Source organism: Lucilia sericata, unplaced genomic scaffold, assembly GCF_015586225.1.
Source record: "Lucilia sericata isolate MDLA Ls3-8-SP2 unplaced genomic scaffold, ASM1558622v1 Contig000973F_arrow, whole genome shotgun sequence".
In the NCBI taxonomy this organism is placed as follows: Eukaryota; Metazoa; Arthropoda; class Insecta; order Diptera; family Calliphoridae; genus Lucilia; species Lucilia sericata.
In genome coordinates, this window is record NW_023994956.1 from 48,277 (window position 1) to 66,479 (window position 18,203).

The 18,203-nt window shown below is 29.1% G+C and overlaps 1 protein-coding gene and 1 long non-coding RNA gene across 2 annotated transcripts in view; one reads left to right on the top strand and one right to left on the bottom strand.

Annotated features, from left to right (window-relative positions):
- The first annotated feature begins 330 nt into the window (after positions 1-330).
- The window catches only part of LOC119609390, a 98,001-nt gene continuing 80,128 nt past the window's right edge, over positions 331-18,203 (top strand). Inside the window, exon 1 of the long non-coding RNA XR_005231924.1 lies at positions 331-973. This is a non-coding gene — a long non-coding RNA (uncharacterized LOC119609390). The remainder of the gene's footprint in view (positions 974-18,203) is intronic.
- On the bottom strand, positions 12,203-12,920 carry LOC119609389. Its single transcript, XM_037964148.1, has 2 exons — positions 12,823-12,920; positions 12,203-12,749 (listed from the first exon to the last, which is right to left on the bottom strand). Exons 1-2 carry the CDS (start codon positions 12,901-12,903, stop codon positions 12,270-12,272), a joined length of 561 nt encoding a protein of 186 aa, XP_037820076.1. The 5' UTR covers positions 12,904-12,920; the 3' UTR covers positions 12,203-12,269.

Below are 18,203 nucleotides of genomic sequence, written 5' to 3' on the forward strand. Positions count from 1 at the left end.
TTCTAACAATTTTGGTAAATTTTACATATTTATTAAATTGTCTAAAACTTTTTTCATAAATATTTTATTACATACTTATTAACAATCAATTAACATTTAGGCTTAATTTAAACAGTACCGTTAACCCTAAACAACCAAACACTTTAGAAATATTAAGAAAAGTAATGAAATGAAAGAATAACAAAAAGCATCAATCAATTATTGCAGTTGTTGTTATTGTTATTTGCAATTTGCTCTCTAAAAAGGAGTACTACTAATAACAACAACAAAGACAATTTTGATAAGCATTTGTTGCTTTATTTGTCTTCTTCTTTAGTTTTCTATAAAATTCTAAAGTGTTCGGTTGTTTTGTGTTCATAGTAATGTTTAAATAAAACTATAGAGTTAATTAATTGTTAATATTTAAATATTATTGATGAAAATTGTTTATAAATACCGTTATGTTAAAGTGTTTATAAAAAAGTTTTAAATTATTAATATAAAAAAGTGTTTTACAATTTGCCGAAAATCCAATGCAATTTTGTTAAGCCGAACGCCGGTCGTTCATGTTTAAATTAATCAACAGCGTCGATTAATTGTTAATAATTAAATATTTTTGTTGAAAATTGTTTATAAATACCGTTATTGAAAAATGTTTTGTAAAAAAGTGTTAAATTATTGATATAAAAAAAGTGTTTTAAAATTTGCCAAATATGCAATGCAATTTCGTTAAGCCGAGCGCTGGTCGGTGATTTTTTTGTCGGGCCTTTCGTTTTGTGAAGTTAGGAGGAGTAAGCTTGAAACAATGGTGGTATGTAGTGGAAAAATTTGGAAAGAAAAGCTGCGAAAAATTATGAAAAAAAGTTAAAAAAAAGAGTTGGTGGTAAATATGTATGTAAATATGTTGACACGTGTTGCAAAATGGAGATATTGTTTTTGTATGCAAGAAAATACAAGCGGGAGTATAACGTTAGTTGAACAACAAAAGAAAAAGGTGAGTGATTTTAAATAACTAGTACATATTGTTTTTGTTTTTTTTTTATTAAATTTACTTTTTTCTTATATTAAATTTGACTATAATAAGTCAATGGTCTTCGCTAAAGAACAATCTATAATCCTGACTATTGAACAGTCCATATTCTTCAGTCTAGAGCAGCCTATAGTAGTTAATATAGAGCAGTCTATAGTCTTGACTATAGAGCAATGTTAAGTCTAGACTATAGAACAGTCTATAGTCTTGACCATAAAGACTATCTTATGGTCCTATAGTCTTGACTATAGGAAAGTCTATAGTCTGGACTATAGAACAGTCTATAGTCTGGACTATAGAACAGTGTATAGTCTTGCCTATAGAACAGTCTGCAATCTTGACTATAGAACAGTCTATAGTCTTAACTTTAGAACAGTCTATAGTCTCGACTATAGAACAGTCTATAGTCTTGCCTATAGGAAAGTCTATACTCTTGACTTTAGAACAGTCTATAGTCTTGACTATAGAACAGTCTATAGTCTCGACTATAGAACAGTCTATAGTCTTGCCTATAGGAAAGTCTATACTCTTGACTTTAGAACAGTCTATAGTCTTGACTATAGAACAGTCTATAGTCTTGACTATAGAACAGTCTATAGTCTTGACTGTAGAACAGTCTATAGTCTTGACTATAGAACAGTCTATAGTCTTGACTATAGAACAGTCTATAGTCTTGACTATAGAACAGTCTATAGTCTTGACTATAGAAGAGTCTATAGTCTTGACTATAGAACAGTCTATAGTCTCGACTATAGAACAGTCTATAGTCTTGACTATAGGAAAGTCTATAGTCTTGACTTTAGAACAGTCTATAGTCTTGACTATTGAACAGTATATAGTCTATAGAACAGTCTATAGTCTTGACTATAGAACAGTCTATAGTCTTGACTATTGAACAGTATATAGTCTATAGAACAGTCTATAGTCTATAGAACAGTCTATAGTCTTGACTATAGAACAGTCTATAGTCTTAACTTTAGAACAGTCTATAGTATTGAATATTGAACAGTATATAGTCTTGACAATAGAACAGTCTATAGTCTTGACAATAGAACAGTCTATAGTCTTGACTATAGAACAGTCTATAGTCTTGACTATAGAACAATCTATAGTCTCGACTATAGAACACTCTATATTCTTGACTATGGGAAAGTCTATAGTCTTGACTTTAGAACAGTCCATAGTCTAGTCTATAGTCTGGTCTATAGTCTAGTCTACAGTCTATAATTGGTCTATAATCTAGTCTATAGTTTAAAGTTTTATTTTTAAAATTTTCTTAATTTGAAGAATATTTTTTTAACTCTTAATAGCAAATTAGTGTGTTTTTTGCTTTTATTTTATATAGTTTTTGTCTTTATCATTTAACAAACATTTAAGTAGTTTGTTTAACACCATTTTTGGTCAAAAACATTTGAAAGTTGTTAATCATGCGCACTAAAAAGGCTTCCTTTGAAAGAGACAAAAACAAAAACTTGAGCAAATTTTGACAAGTAAATTTCAAACAAACAGTTTAAATTTATAATTTAAAGAAAAAATAATTTAAAAGTTAAAACAAAACTAGGCCAAATCAATAGATGAAAAAAAATTTAAAAAAAAATTTAATAAAATTGTTAATTTTTTAAAATTTTCTAAAAACTTTTGAGTTTTTAAAAATTTTCTGAAAAAATATTGGAAAACCAGAAGAATACTTACTTTTGTTTAAGAAATCCTTTAAAATTCGGGTGTTTTTGTTATAAATGTCCAATTATTTGGTAGTTTTGTTGAAAAGCTTAAAATTTTTTAGAAATTTTTTAAAAATTTCAAAAATTTTTGTTGAAATATTGAAATTGCCGCCAAATTGTTGTTGTTTTTAGTTTATTTTGTTTACAAATTTCATAAAAACTAAAGAATTTTATACAATTTCTATAATTTTATTCAATATCATTAAATTTCAATATTTTTTTCTAGTTTTAGAGGATTTTGTTTAAAATTTTTTTTATTCTTGTAGTTTTTCACAAATTTGTATGGAAACTTTTGTGGTTGAAGGAAATTTTATTTAATTTTTTTTTTACAATTCTGGTAGAACTTGATAAAATTTCTTTAATTATTAAAAAATTTTCAAATTTTTTAAAGTTTTTCCAAAATTTTTAAACAAAAATTTTGTAGTTTTTAATGATTTTAGAACATTTTATTTAAAAAGTTTTTAATTTTTCATAAATTTATGCAATTTATTTTATTGTATAATAAGTCTTTTAATTTTTATCGGCTTTTTACACAATTTTAATTCAAAAATTTATAATTTAAAAAAAAAATTACTTGTTATTGTTAAGTTTTTCTTTTAGAACAATTAACTATGATTTTTACAATATTTTACACTATTTTTATAATATTTTCACTTTTTAAACAATTTTTTTTTACAATTTTGTAAAGTTTTGTTTTAAATTTTTATTATTTTTTCAAAAATCTTAAATTTTCAATGGATTTTCATATTTTATTTCAAAATTTCATTGAATTTCAATATTCTCATGCCTTTTCTTTAAAATGTTAATGATTCCGTCACAAACTTCTGCAAACTGAAATGAAATTACAATATTTTAATAAAATGTATAGTTTGATATATAGTTTAGTCTAGAAGAGTCTATTCTATAGCCAAGTCTATAGTCTGTTTTATAGACTAGTCTATAGTATAGTCTATATTGTAGTCTATAGTCATAAAAATTTTTCTTTTGTAAAGAAATTCTAAAAATCTCCACATTTATCGTTCCTTTCCATGTTTTAAACCGGCACTTTGATAAAAATGGCCAAAGATTTGAGATTTCCAGCTAAGAATTATAGATTCCCATTAAAATTTTACAAAATTTCAGAATTCTCAAAGATTCATGTTGATCAAAGACAGAAATGCTGTCGATAACATTACACTTTCATAAAAATTTCTGTTTTGTAAAGAAATTTCGCAAAAATCTATTCAGTATCAAGTCTTTTAAAGCTTCCTGCCGAATACTTGTCAAAAAACGGCCAAAGATTATAGGTTTCCTTTAAAATGTAGCAAAATTTTTATAGTTTTTCAAGAAATTTCATCAATATAAACAAAATTTTCCTTAAATCTACAAAATTTTGAGACTTTCCAATCTTCCTGCCGGCATCTGGTCGATATTAAATCAAGACTTCAGATTTGCCACACAATTTTTAAAAATTCTTTAACTTTTGTAAGTTTTTTTTATAAAATCTTGTTAATAATTTATAAATTAAAGATTTCTTTTATTTTAACCTTATTTTACAGATTTCATTAAATTTTTCTTAAAATCATTCAGAATTTTTATAAGATTTCTTAAAATTTCTTTAAGATTTATTAAAATTTTCACTTCTATTTACTTTTTCCTTAGGTTGACATTAGCTTTGAAGTAAATTCTTTCTCTTTTAACCGGCTTTTTTCTTTGCTTTTAATTAATTTATAATAAACTTTAAAATTTATTGATTTCTTTTCTCCCCCAATAACTGGAGAATTTTCTTTACAATTTCTTTTTATTAATATTTTATTTCTCTTTTATTTTACGCACTTCCGTTATTTTGTTTTTGCTGCTGTTGTTTTCATTTCATAAAAACAAGGAATTAAAACAACAAAATCAAGACATTTTTTTGCTACACACATTTACTAAATATTTTGTTTTTGCATTTAATTTTGTTGTGTTTTTTTTTTCGCTGCCAGTATTTTGTTCCGTTTGTTGTTGTTTTATTTTATGTTGTGTTTACACTACGAGAACACTGCCGTTTCGTTCAACCGACCGTATAAACGAGGTGTTTGTTGTTTAGCTTCACGTTAAAAACTGATCGTTATTATCTTTCTCTTTTCGTTTACACAGCCGAAAAATACAACAACAATAAGAAATCAGGTCCTCTAGTTTAAGATGTTAATAATGATGTTGTTATTGTTGTTTTTTTTATGCTTGTTGCTTCAAACATATTTTCTAATGTTGTTGTTGTTTTTTAATTGAGTGTTTTATCTTTTTTTCCCAACACAGAGATGGAAGCACTCAACTAATATAACATTTCTAAACAAAGCATTAAACAGTTGAACTAATTTAAAAGAAGAAGTTGTTATTAGATTTTTGTTAATTACTTTTTATATAGTCTAGTCTATAGTCTAGTCTATAGTCTAGTCTATAGTCTAGTCTATAGTCTAGTCTATAGTCTAGTCTATAGTCTAGTCTATAGTCTAGTCTATAGTCTAGTCTATAGTCTAGTCTAGTCTATAGTCTAGTCTAGTCTATAGTCTAGTCTATAGTCTAGTCTATAGTCTAGTCTATAGTCTAGTCTATAGTCTAGTCTAGTCTATAGTCTAGTCTAGTCTAGTCTATAGTCTAGTCTATCGTCTAGTCTAGTCTAGTCTAGTCTATAGACTAGGTTAGTTTAGTCTAAAGTCTATAGTCTTTTCTATAGTCTAGTCTATAGTCTAGTCTATAGTCTAGTCTATAGTCTAGTCTATAGTCTAGTCTATAGTCTAGTCTATAGTCTAGCCTATATTCTAGTCTAGTCTATAGTCTAGTCTAGTCTATAGTCAAGTCTATAGTCTAGTCTATAGTCTAGTCTATAGTCTAGTCTATAGTCTAGTCTATAGTCTAATCTATAGTCTAGTCTATAGTCTAGTCTATAGTCTAGTCTATAGTCTAGTCTATAGTCTAGTCTATAGTCTAGTCTATAGTCTAGTCTATAGTCTAGTCTATAGTCTAGTCTATAGTCTAGTCTATAGTCTAGCCTATATTCTAGTCTAGTCTATAGTCTAGTCTATTCTATAGTCTAGTCTATAGTCAACTCTTAAGTTTAGTCTATAGTCTAGTCTATAGTCTAGTCTATAGTCTAGTCTATAGTCTAGTCTATAGTCTAGTCTAGAGTCTAGTCTATAGTCTAGTCTATAGTCTAGTCTATAGTCTAGTCTATAGTCTAGTCTATAGTCTAGTCTATAGTCTAGTCTATAGTCTAGTCTATATCTAGTCTATAGTCTAGTCTATAGTCTAGTCTATAGTCTAGTCTATAGTCTAGTCTATAGTCTATAGTCTAGTCTATAGTAGTCTATAGTCTAGTCTATAGTCTAGTCTATAGTCTAGTCTATAGTCTAGTCTAGTCTAGTCTATATAGTCTAGTCTATAGTCTAGTCTAGTCTAGTCTAGTCTAGTCTAGTCTATAGTCTAGTCTATAGTCTAGTCTATAGTCTAGTCTATAGTCTAGTCTATAGTCTAGTCTATAGTCTAGTCTATAGTCTAGTCTATAGTCTAGTCTATAGTCTAGTCTATAGTCTAGTCTATAGTCTAGTCTATAGTCTAGTCTATAGTCTAGTCTATAGTCTAGTCTATAGTCTAGTCTAGTCTAGTCTATAGTCTAGTCTATAGTCTAGTCTATAGTCTAGTCTATAGTCTAGTCTATAGTCTAGTCTATAGTCTAGTCTATAGTCTAGTCTATAGTCTAGTCTATAGTCTAGTCTATAGTCTAGTCTATAGTCTAGTCTATAGTCTAGTCTATAGTCTAGTCTATAGTCTAGTCTATAGTCTAGTCTATAGTCTAGTCTATAGTCTAGTCTATAGTCTAGTCTATAGTCTAGTCTATAGTCTAGTCTATAGTCTAGTCTATAGTCTAGTCTGTAGTCTAGTCTATAGTCTAGTCTACAGTCTATAGTCTAGTCTACAGTCTAGTCTATAGTCTAGTCTATAGTCTAGTCTATAGTCTAGTCTATAGTCTAGTCTATAGTCTAGTCTATAGTCTAGTCTATAGTCTAGTCTATAGTCTAGTCTATAGTCTAGTCTATAGTCTAGTCTATAGTCTAGTCTATAGTCTAGTCTATAGTCTAGTCTATAGTCTAGTCTATAGTCCAGTCTATAGTCTAGTCTATAGTCTAGTCTATAGTCTAGTCTATAGTCTAGTCTATAGTCTAGTCTATAGTCTAGTCTATAGTCTATTCTATAGTCTAGTCTATAGTCTAGTCTATAGTCTAGTCTATAGTCTAGTCTATAGTCTAGTTATAGTCTAGTCTATAGTCTAGTCTAGTCTAGTCTATAGTCTAGTCTATAGTCTAGTCTATAGTCTAGTCTATAGTCTAGTCTATAGTCTAGTCTATAGTCTAGTCTATAGTCTAGTCTATAGTCTAGTCTATAGTCTAGTCTATAGTCTAGTCTATAGTCTAGTCTATAGTCTAGTCTATAGTCTAGTCTATAGTCTAGTCTATAGTCTAGTCTATAGTCTAGTCTATAGTCTAGTCTATAGTCTAGTCTATAGTCTAGTCTATAGTAGTCTATAGTCTAGTCTATAGTCTAGTCTATAGTCTAGTCTATAGTCTTGTTTATAGTCTGATCTATAGTCTAGTCTATAGTCAAGTTTATAGTCTGGTCTATAGTCTAGTATATGTCTAGTCTATAGTCTAGTCTATAGTCTAGTCTATAGTCTAGTCTATAGTCTAGTCTATAGTCTAGTCTATAGTCTAGTCTATAGTCTAGTCTATAGTAGTAGTCTATAGTCTAGTCTATAGTCTAGTCTATAGTCTAGTCTATAGTCTAGTCTATAGTCTAGTCTATAGTCTAGTCTATAGTCAGTCATAGTCTAGTCTATAGTCTAGTCTATAGTCTAGTCTATAGTCTAGTCTATAGTCTAGTCTATAGTCTAGTCTATAGTCTAGTCTATAGTCTGGTCTATAGTCTAGTCTATAGTCTAGTCTATAGTCTAGTCTATAGTCTAGTCTATAGTCTAGTCTATAGTCTAGTCTATAGTCTAGTCTATAGTCTAGTCTATAGTCTAGTCTATAGTCTAGTCTATAGTCTAGTCTATAGTCTAGTCTATAGTCTAGTCTAGTCTAGTCTAGTCTATAGTCTAGTATAGTCGTCTATAGTCTAGTCTATAGTCTAGTCTATAGTCTAGTCTAGTCTAGTCTATAGTCTAGTCTATAGTCTAGTCTATAGTCTAGTCTATAGTCTAGTCTATAGTCTAGTCTATAGTCTAGTCTATAGTCTAGTCTATAGTCTAGTCTATAGTCTAGTCTATAGTCTAGTCTATAGTCTAGTCTATAGTCTAGTCTATAGTCTAGTCTATAGTCTAGTCTATAGTCTAGTCTATAGTCTAGTCTATAGTCTAGTCTATAGTCTAGTCTATAGTCTAGTCTATAGTCTAGTCTATAGTCTAGTCTATAGTCTAGTCTATAGTCTAGTCTATAGTCTAGTCTATAGTCTAGTCTATAGTCTAGTCTATAGTCTAGTCTATAGTCTAGTCTATAGTCTAGTCTATAGTCTAGTCTATAGTCTAGTCTATAGTCTAGTCTATAGTCTAGTCGATAGTCTAGTCTATAGTCTGATCTATAGTCTAGTCTATAGTCTAGTTTATAGTCTGGTCTATAGTCTAGTATATAGTCTAGTCTATAGTCTAGTCTATAGTCTAGTCTATAGTCTAGTCTATAGTCTAGTCTATAGTCTAGTCTATAGTCTAGTCTATAGTCTAGTCTATAGTCTAGTCTATAGTCTAGTCTATAGTCTAGTCTATAGTCTATAGTCTATAGTCTATAGTCTAGTCTATAGTCTAGTCTCTAGTCTAGTCTATAGTCTAGTCTATAGTCTAGAGCATATTACTATGTATTTAATTTTTAAATTTTCCATTTCTGTTTTGCAACATCTTTTTTTTATATATGAAAAAAATTCATTCATAATTTAATGATTAAATTTTTAAAACACGCTCTTACACTCATACCAATACTTTTCAGAGAGTGAGAGAGAGGTAGCTGGTAAAATAACAGGGCTGGTAAAAGCTTTACTATATGTAAAAATCAAATATATTAGTTATTTTAAAAAAATTTTCTATAGATTTTGTTAACTTTAGAATTTATGTTATTAAGAGAATAAAGCGAAAAATCATTACAGTTAATTTCTTTTTAGAAAAAAATTGTTTAAACTAGTTTTCAACTTAATTAACTTAACAACTTACCCAAGCCTGTACTTTATTACAGTGTTTTTTTTTTTTTTTATTTACACATTCTTTCTCAATCACTCAAATTCTGGCTCTCTTTAAGATTATTTTTCTTTCAACTCAACTTAAAATTGTTTTTGTGATTTGTTGTTTTCATTAATATGTCTCATTGTAATGAAGTTTGTATGTAGGTGTGTTCTTTCTGTTTTTGTTTTACTTACCTTACATATCTTCTTCTGTAGTGTTTTATGGCTGTCTTTTTCTTTTCATTCTTTTTGTTATTGATCTTATTTCTAAAGTCTTTTTTAAACATCTTTATTCTCTTATTCTGGAATGATAACAAAAATCGTTATTGTATTATTCATTTTTTATTCTTTAACTAACGCTTTTGTTTTTGTTTATTCCTAGTTTGTTGTTGTGTTTCTATGTGTTTTCAGGAGTTGTTCTTGTCAGAATTTACAGAACTTATACAAGAAGAAAAACGTCACGATACACCACAAAACCTCTAAATTGGCAACAGTGAGCAAGTGTAGTTTGGAAGTTCCAAGTTGGAAATGATTAATGGCCCCAAATTAGACCATAGTTCAGACCATAAGCTAGCCTGAAGTCTATAGTCTAGTCTATAGTTTAGTCTTTAGTCTAGTCTATACTCTAGACTATATACTAGACTATAGACTAGACTGTAGACTATACTGTAGACTAGACTATAGACTAGACTATAGACTAGACTATAGACTAGACTATAGACTGGACTATAGACTAGACTATAGACTAGACTATAGACTAGACTATAGACTAGACTATAGACTAGACTATAGACTAGACTATAGACTAGACTATAGACTAGACTATAGACTAGACTATAGACTAGACTATAGACTAGACTATAGACTAGACTATAGACCTAGACTATAGACTAGACTATAGACTAGACTATAGACTAGACTATAGACTAGACTATAGACTAGACTATAGACTAGACTATAGACTAGACTATAGACTAGACTATAGACTAGACTATAGACTAGACTATAGACTAGACTATAGACTAGACTATAGACTATTGACTAGACTAATAGACTAAGACTATAGACTAGACTATAGACTAGACTATAGACTAGACTATAGACTAGACTATAGACTAGACTATAGACTAGACTATAGACTAGACTATAGACTAGACTATAGACTAGACTATAGACTAGACCATAGACTAGACTATAGACTAGACTAGACTATAGACTAGACTATGACTAGACTATAGACTAGACTATAGACTAGACTATAGACTAGAGTATAGACTAGAGTATAGACTAGAGTATAGACTAGACTATAGACTAGACTATAGACTAGACTATAGACTAGACTATAGACTAGACTATAGACTAGACTATAGACTAGACTATAGACTAGACTATAGACTAGACTATAGACTAGACTAGACTAGACTATAGACTAGACTATAGACTAGACTATAGACTAGACTATAGACTAGAGTATAGACTAGAGTATAGACTAGAGTATAGACTATAGACTAGACTATAGACTAGACTATAGACTAGAGTATAGACTAGAGTATAGACTAGACTATAGACTAGACTAGACTATAGACTAGACTATAGGCTAGACTATAGACTAGACTATAGACTAGACTATAGACTAGACTATAGACTAGACTATAGACTAGACTATAGACTAGACTATAGACTAGACTATAGACTAGACTATAGACTAGACTATAGACTAGACTATAGACTAGACTATAGACTAGACTATAGACTAGACTATAGACTAGACTATAGACTAGACTATAGACTAGACTATAGACTGACTATAGACTAGACTATAGACTAGACTATAGACTAGACTATAGACTAGACTATAGACTAGACTATAGACTAGACTATAGACTAGACTATAGACTAGACTATAGACTAGACTATAGACTAGACTATAGACTAGACTATAGACTAGACTATAGACTAGACTATAGATTAGACTATAGACTAGACTATAGACTACTATAGACTAGACTATAGACTAGACCATAGACTAGACTAGACTATAGACTAGACTATAGACTAGACTATAGACTAGACTATAGACTAGACTATAGACTAGACTATAGACTAGACTATAGACTAGACTATAGACTAGACTATAGACTAGACTATAGACTAGACTATAGACTAGACTATAGACTAGACTATAGACTAGACTATAGACTAGACTATAGACTAGACTATAGACTAGACTATAGACTAGACTAGACTAGACTATAGACTAGACTATAGACTAGACTATAGACTAGACTATAGACTAGACTATAGACTAGACTATAGACTAGACTATAGACTAGACTATAGACTAGACTAGACTAGACTATAGGCTAGACTATAGACTAGACTATAGACTAGACTATAGACTAGACTATAGACTAGACTATAGACTAGACTATAGACTAGACTAGACTATAGACTAGACTAGACTAGACTATAGACTAGACTATAGGCTAGACTATAGACTAGACTATAGACTAGACTATAGACTAGACTATAGACTAGACTATAGACTAGACTATAGACTAGACTATAGACTAGACTATAGACTAGACTATAGACTAGACTATAGACTAGACTATAGACTAGACTATAGACTAGACTATAGACTAGACTATAGACTAGACTATAGACTAGACTATAGACTATAGACTAGACTAGACTAGACTATAGACTAGACTATAGACTAGACTATAGACTAGACTATAGACTAGACTATAGACTAGACTATAGACTAGACTATAGACTAGACTATAGACTAGACTATAGACTAGACTATAGACTAGACTATAGACTAGACTATAGACTAGACTATAGACTAGACTATAGACTAGACTATAGACTAGACTATAGACTAGACTATAGACTAGACTATAGACTAGACTATAGACTAGACTATAGACTAGACTATAGACTAGACTATAGACTAGACTATAGACTAGACTAATATAGACTAGACTATAGACTAGACTATAGACTAGACTATAGACTATAGTCTATAGTCTAAGTATTCTATAGTCCATTATATAGTCTTTTTATTGTCATCATAAACTGTCTAGTCTGTTTCCTGGACCATTCTAGTCTAGTCTATTTTACAATTTTCCCTTTAGCGTATTATATAGTATATTTTAAAGCCTATTATATTGTCTTGGCTTTGGTCGAGTAATCAGCTTAGTCCTGTGAAAAAAATGTTTTATTTTTGCTTAAATCATTTCGATTTAATTTAATAGTTTTTTTTAAATATATTAAAGAAAAAATATTTTATATTAGAAACTGAAACATCCTTTTCAATCCTTTTTATCAATCTTGACAATAATTTCCAATTGCGCCGTGATTTGTTGGGTAAAGGTAAAGATAACCTTATAATATCCAATTTTCATATGTGATGGCATATTTTCATTCGATATAACACAATCATCGAATTCTACCACACGTTTTGTTACGACACCATCAAATTCAAGATCGGGGGCATTTGACGAACATTGCAATAAACTTTCCATCAGCATATCCTTGTATAGAGTCTTTATAAATTGCGGCAAAGGTTGTTTGGGTACATTAAAAGGAGAACGTACATAATCCATGCTAGTATAACTATAGTAGACATCGGTATATACTATAGTACCATTATTTAGATCCTCGAATATGTTTAAATTGCCTGAGAATGCAAAAAGGCCACGTGAAACGCGTTTAACATATAAATCACCATTTAATATCTCGGGGTTTTCGGAGTCCAGCTTAAGCGAGAGTAACTCATAAGTCCAGTCGGTCTTTATAGAAGAAGTGTATACAAAATAAGAAGGATTTTAAGAAATCCAGCTACTATTTCAAAAAAAACCATACCTCACATTTTGCTTGACGACAGGAACCTATTATTAGTAGCAGGATTTTAAATATAATGAATTGCTTAAGAAAGTAACACATTTCAATTTAAAATTTAATTGACTTTTAGTTAAAAATGTTTATAAATTTCAGTTTTTATATAAATTATTTTTGAAAAAAAAATTAAAATTTTATGCTAACTTTATTTACATTTATCTAGATAAAAATTTAATTATTACTTAAAAGTATTAATTAAAAAAATTTTTAACAAGTTTTTTTTTTCAAAACATAGTAAAACGAATTGCAATAAACATGTTTTAAGATTTTACAAATATTAATTTAAAAACAATTATAGTGAAATCAAAAACGTCATTGTCCAAAAGTAGATAAATTTGAAACATTGTAGTAAAACATTAGTAAACATTATAGTATATAGCATGGGTTATATTTTTGATCCTGCTCTATTCTATAATTGTAAAAATAGTCTAGTTTATATATTTTTTATATTCTAGTCTTGAATATAGACTAGTTTATGGACTACTCAATAGTTTCTAAAGCGATGTCGATAGTCTACTTTGTAGTATAATCTTTATTCCAATCTATAGTCTGGTTCATAGTCTTTAGCCCAGTCTACAGTCTAGGTCCAGCATATAGTCTATAGTTCATTCTATGGTCTAATTTATAGTTAATTTAATAGTATAGTCTATAACCTAGTCCACAGTCAACCATCTAGTCTAGTTTATAGTCCAGCCTAGACTATAGTCTGGCCTAGACTATAGTCCAGTATGTTGTTTATTCTATAGACAAGTCTCTGGTTTAGTATTTAATTTAGTCTTTTAGTCTAGTCTGTACACTAGTTATAGTCTCGTCTGTCAAGTCTATAATCTAGTACACAACCTATAGTGTAGTCTATAGTGTAGTCTATTCTACGGACTAGCCTAATCTTTAGCATTTCTAGTATATATATAGTATAGTCTATAGTCCAGACTATAGTCTAGTATATAGTCTAGTCTATGGTCTAGTCTATTGTCTAGTATATAGTCTAGTATATAGTCTAGTCTATAGTCTAGTCTATAGTCTAGTATATAGTCTAGTCTATAGTCTAGTCTATAGTCTAGTCTATAGTCTAGTCTATAGTCTAGTCTATAGTCTAGTATATAGTCTAGTCTATAGTCTAGTCTATAGTCTAGTCTATAGTCTAGTCTATAGTCTAGTCTATAGTCTAGTCTATAGTCTAGTCTATAGTCTAGTCTATAGTCTAGTCTATAGTCTAGTCTATAGTCTAGTCTATAGTCTAGTCTATAGTCTAGTCTATAGTCTAGTCTATAGTTAGTCTATATAGTATAGTCTATAGTCTAGTCTATAGTCTAGTCTATAGTATAGTCTAGTCTATAGTATAGTCTAGTCTATAGTATAGTCTAGTCTATAGTATAGTCTATAGTCTAGTCTATAGTCTAGTCTATAGTATAGTCTAGTCTATAGTCTAGTCTATAGTCTAGTCTATAGTCTAGTCTATAGTCTAGTCTATAGTCTAGTCTATAGTCTAGTCTATAGTCTAGTCTATAGTCTAGTCTAGTAGTTAGTCTAGTCTATAGTCTAGTCTATAGTATAGTCTATAGTCTAGTCTATAGTCTAGTCTATAGTCTAGTCTATAGTCTAGTCTATAGTCTAGTCTATAGTCTAGTCTATAGTCTAGTCTATAGTCTAGTCTATAGTCTAGTCTATAGTCTAGTCTATAGTCTAGTCTATAGTCTAGTCTAGTCTAGTCTAGTCTATAGTCTAGTCTAGTCTATAGTCTAGTCTATAGTCTAGTCTATAGTCTAGTCTATAGTCTAGTCTATAGTCTAGTCTATAGTCTAGTCTAGTCTATAGTCTAGTCTATAGTCTAGTCTATAGTCTAGTCTATAGTCTAGTCTATAGTCTAGTCTATAGTCTAGTCTATAGTCTAGTCTATAGTCTAGTCTATAGTGTAGTCTATAGTCTAGTCTATAGTCTAGTCTATAGTCTAGTCTATAGTCTAGTCTATAGTCTAGTCTATAGTCTAGTCTAGTATAGTCTATAGTAGTCTATAGTCTAGTCTATGGTCTATAGTCTAGTCTATAGTGTAGTCTATAGTCTAGTCTATAGTCTAGTCTATAGTCGTCTATAGTCTAGTCTATAGTCTAGTCTATAGTCTAGTCTATAGTCTAGTCTATAGTCTAGTCTATAGTCTAGTCTATAGTCTAGTCTATAGTCTAGTCTATAGTCTAGTCTATAGTCTAGTCTATAGTCTAGTCTATAGTCTAGTCTATAGTCTAGTCTATAGTCTAGTCTATAGTCTAGTCTATAGTCTAGTCTATAGTCTAGTCTATAGTCTAGTCTATAGTCTAGTCTATAGTCTAGTCTATAGTCTAGTCTATAGTCTAGTCTATAGTCTAGTCTATAGTCTAGTCTATAGTCTAGTCTATAGTCTAGTCTATAGTCTATAGTCTAGTCTATAGTCTAGTCTATAGTCTAGTCTATAGTCTAGTAGTCTAGTATAGTCTAGTCTATAGTATAGTCTAGTCTAGTCTATAGTCTAGTCTATAGTCTAGTCTATAGTCTAGTCTATAGTCTAGTCTATAGTCTAGTCTATAGTCTAGTCTATAGTCTAGTCTATAGTCTAGTCTATAGTCTAGTCTATAGTCTAGTCTATAGTCTAGTCTATAGTCTAGTCTATAGTCTAGTCTATAGTCTAGTCTATAGTCTAGTCTATAGTCTAGTCTATAGTCTAGTCTATAGTCTAGTCTATAGTCTAGTCTATAGTCTAGTCTATAGTCTAGTCTATAGTCTAGTCTATAGTCTAGTCTATAGGTCTAGTCTATAGTCTAGTCTATAGTCTAGTCTATAGTCTAGTCTATAGTTTAGTCTATAGTCTAGTCTATAGTCTAGTCTATAGTCTAGTCTATAGTCTAGTCTATAGTCTAGTCTATAGTCTAGTCTATAGTCTAGTCTATAGTCTAGTCTATAGTCTAGTCTATAGTCTAGCCTATAGTCTAGTCTATAGTCTAGTCTATAGTCTAGTCTATAGTCTAGTCTATAGTCTAGTCTATAGTCTAGTCTATAGTCTAGCCTATAGTCTAGTCTAGTCTATAGTCTAGCCATATTCTAGTCTATAGTCTAGTCTATAGACTAGACTATAGTCTAGTCTAGTCTATAGTCTAGCCTATATTCTAGTCTATAGTCTAGTCTATAGTCTAGTCCATAGTCTAGTCTATAGTCTAGTCTATAGTCTAGTCTATAGTCTAGTCTATAGTCTAGTCTATAGTCTAGTCTATAGTCTAGTCTATAGTCTAGTCTATAGTCTAGTCTATAGTCTAGTCTATAGTCTAGTCTATAGTCTAGTATAGTCTAGTCTATAGTCTAGTCTATAGTCTAGTCTAGTCTATAGTCTAGTCTATAGTCTAGTCTAGCCTATAGTTTATAGTTTAGACTAGACAATATTCTAAACTATAGAATACACTACAGACTAGACTGGTCTTTTGTCCAATATTCAATCCATATTCTAGATGATAGTGTAGTCTGTATTCTAGCTTGTAGTTTAGATTATAGTTAGGTCCATTATTTTAGTCTATTTAGTACAGTATAGTCTGGTTTTTGTTATTAGTCTGGTAAGTTGGTTGGTTTTGTGATTTACAAACAAATGTTATTGCCTACTGTTAGGTGTTTCAATTTTAGTTGTTTTTGTTGGTTTGAGGCTAAGCTAAAGTGCTTGGTTTTGTGTTAGGTACAAGTTCTGTTGCCTATAGTTAAGCATTATTTAAAAAGGGTGTCCTTTGAGTGTTTTCTTTAAATCTAATTATACTTTTACCTTTATTTTTCTTCGTTCCTTTGACAAATAATAAAATCGTTTTTTTTTTGATATTTAGAAAACAGTTTTTCATATATATATTTTTTTGTTGTTTTTTTCTTTCAAATAATTTTCTTTTTCTTTGATAAATTATTTAATAGAGTGTTTTAATAATTTACAATATTTTTTGTTGTTGTTTGTTGACTATTTTAGCATAAGTTTTTTTTGTAGTTATTTTAATGAATTTGTTTTTGTTTTTAGGGTTTTTTATGCATATAAATTGTAAAGAGTTGGAGCTTTTACTTGTCAAGTTTAGAAAGCTTTTTTTATTATGTTAAGTATTTGTCAAATTTGTTGTTGTTGTTTTTTGGTTAGTAGTGATAATTACAGTGTTTTGATGAAAAATAGGTGTTATTTTTGAGTGATAAAAAGGTTTTGATTTATTTTGATTTTTATTTTTTGGGGGTTTTTTATCAAAAAGGAAAAAAGCTTTTTTTTTGTTAAGTTTTATAGTGATGGCTTTTGATATTGTAAAATATTTAATAAAATTTAGTTTTTTTGTTGTTGTTGTTTTTAATGAATTTTTGGTTCTTTTGGTTTCAATTGCTGTTTTTATGTTTAAGAAAAGGAGGGTTTTTTCTTTTTTTTTTGTTTTAGTGAGTTTTTGCTTTCTTCTTGGTAGCTTTTTTTAAGCTTTTAAATTGTATAATTATTGTTTGTTTGGTTTTGTTCAGTTAAAAGTTTATCTTATGTTTTTTTGTTGTTTATAGCATATAAAAGCTTTTTTATGTTTAAAAGACAGTTAACTTTTATTTTCTTGTTTTTTTTTTTACTTATGAGCTTTTTAAGCAGTTTTTAGGCGTGTTTTTTTTTTTCATATTAATTAATTATTATTTATCTTGTTATTTACATTAAGTTTTCTTTAATTTTTTAAGTGTTTTTCTTCTAAATTATTAACAATTCCTAAACTTGTGTTTTGTTTATTTTAATTAATTTTTCTTTTACTTTTATATTCAAAACAATTCGTTTTAATAATTGCACTAATTTTTTGTTTTTTTCTTCTTTTTTTAATTTTTTTTAAGTTATAATTAAGTTTATCAGTAAGTATTTTTGTTTAAGGCTTTCTTGTGAGAATTTTTTTTGTCAATATTTAAATTATTTTTATAATTTTGTTTTTATTTTTTTTTGCCATTTTTTGATAAATTAAATGCAAATTAATTGTTATTTTTAATTCAATATGCTTTTGAATAAGTTGTTGGTTGGGTTGTTGCCTATTAAAAGCCAAATAGAGAAAAAGCTAATAAACTGCAGAGAAAGCTTAAAGAAATCTTTAAAAAAGTCTTAAAGCTTTTGAAAGCTTTTCAACTAAAACATTCAACTAAAACTCCAAAATTTCTAAAAAATACTTTCTAAAATGTTTTAAATCTTAAAATTTTTAATAAAATTTTAAATTTTTTAAATTTTCAAGAATTTCGAAATTCGATCTCAAGTTCGAATTTCAATTTAAGCCTAAAAATAACAAAATATGACTTCAAATTGCCTGCTAATATAATTCTAAATAGTTTTATAAGAATTAAGAAACAAATTGAGCAGT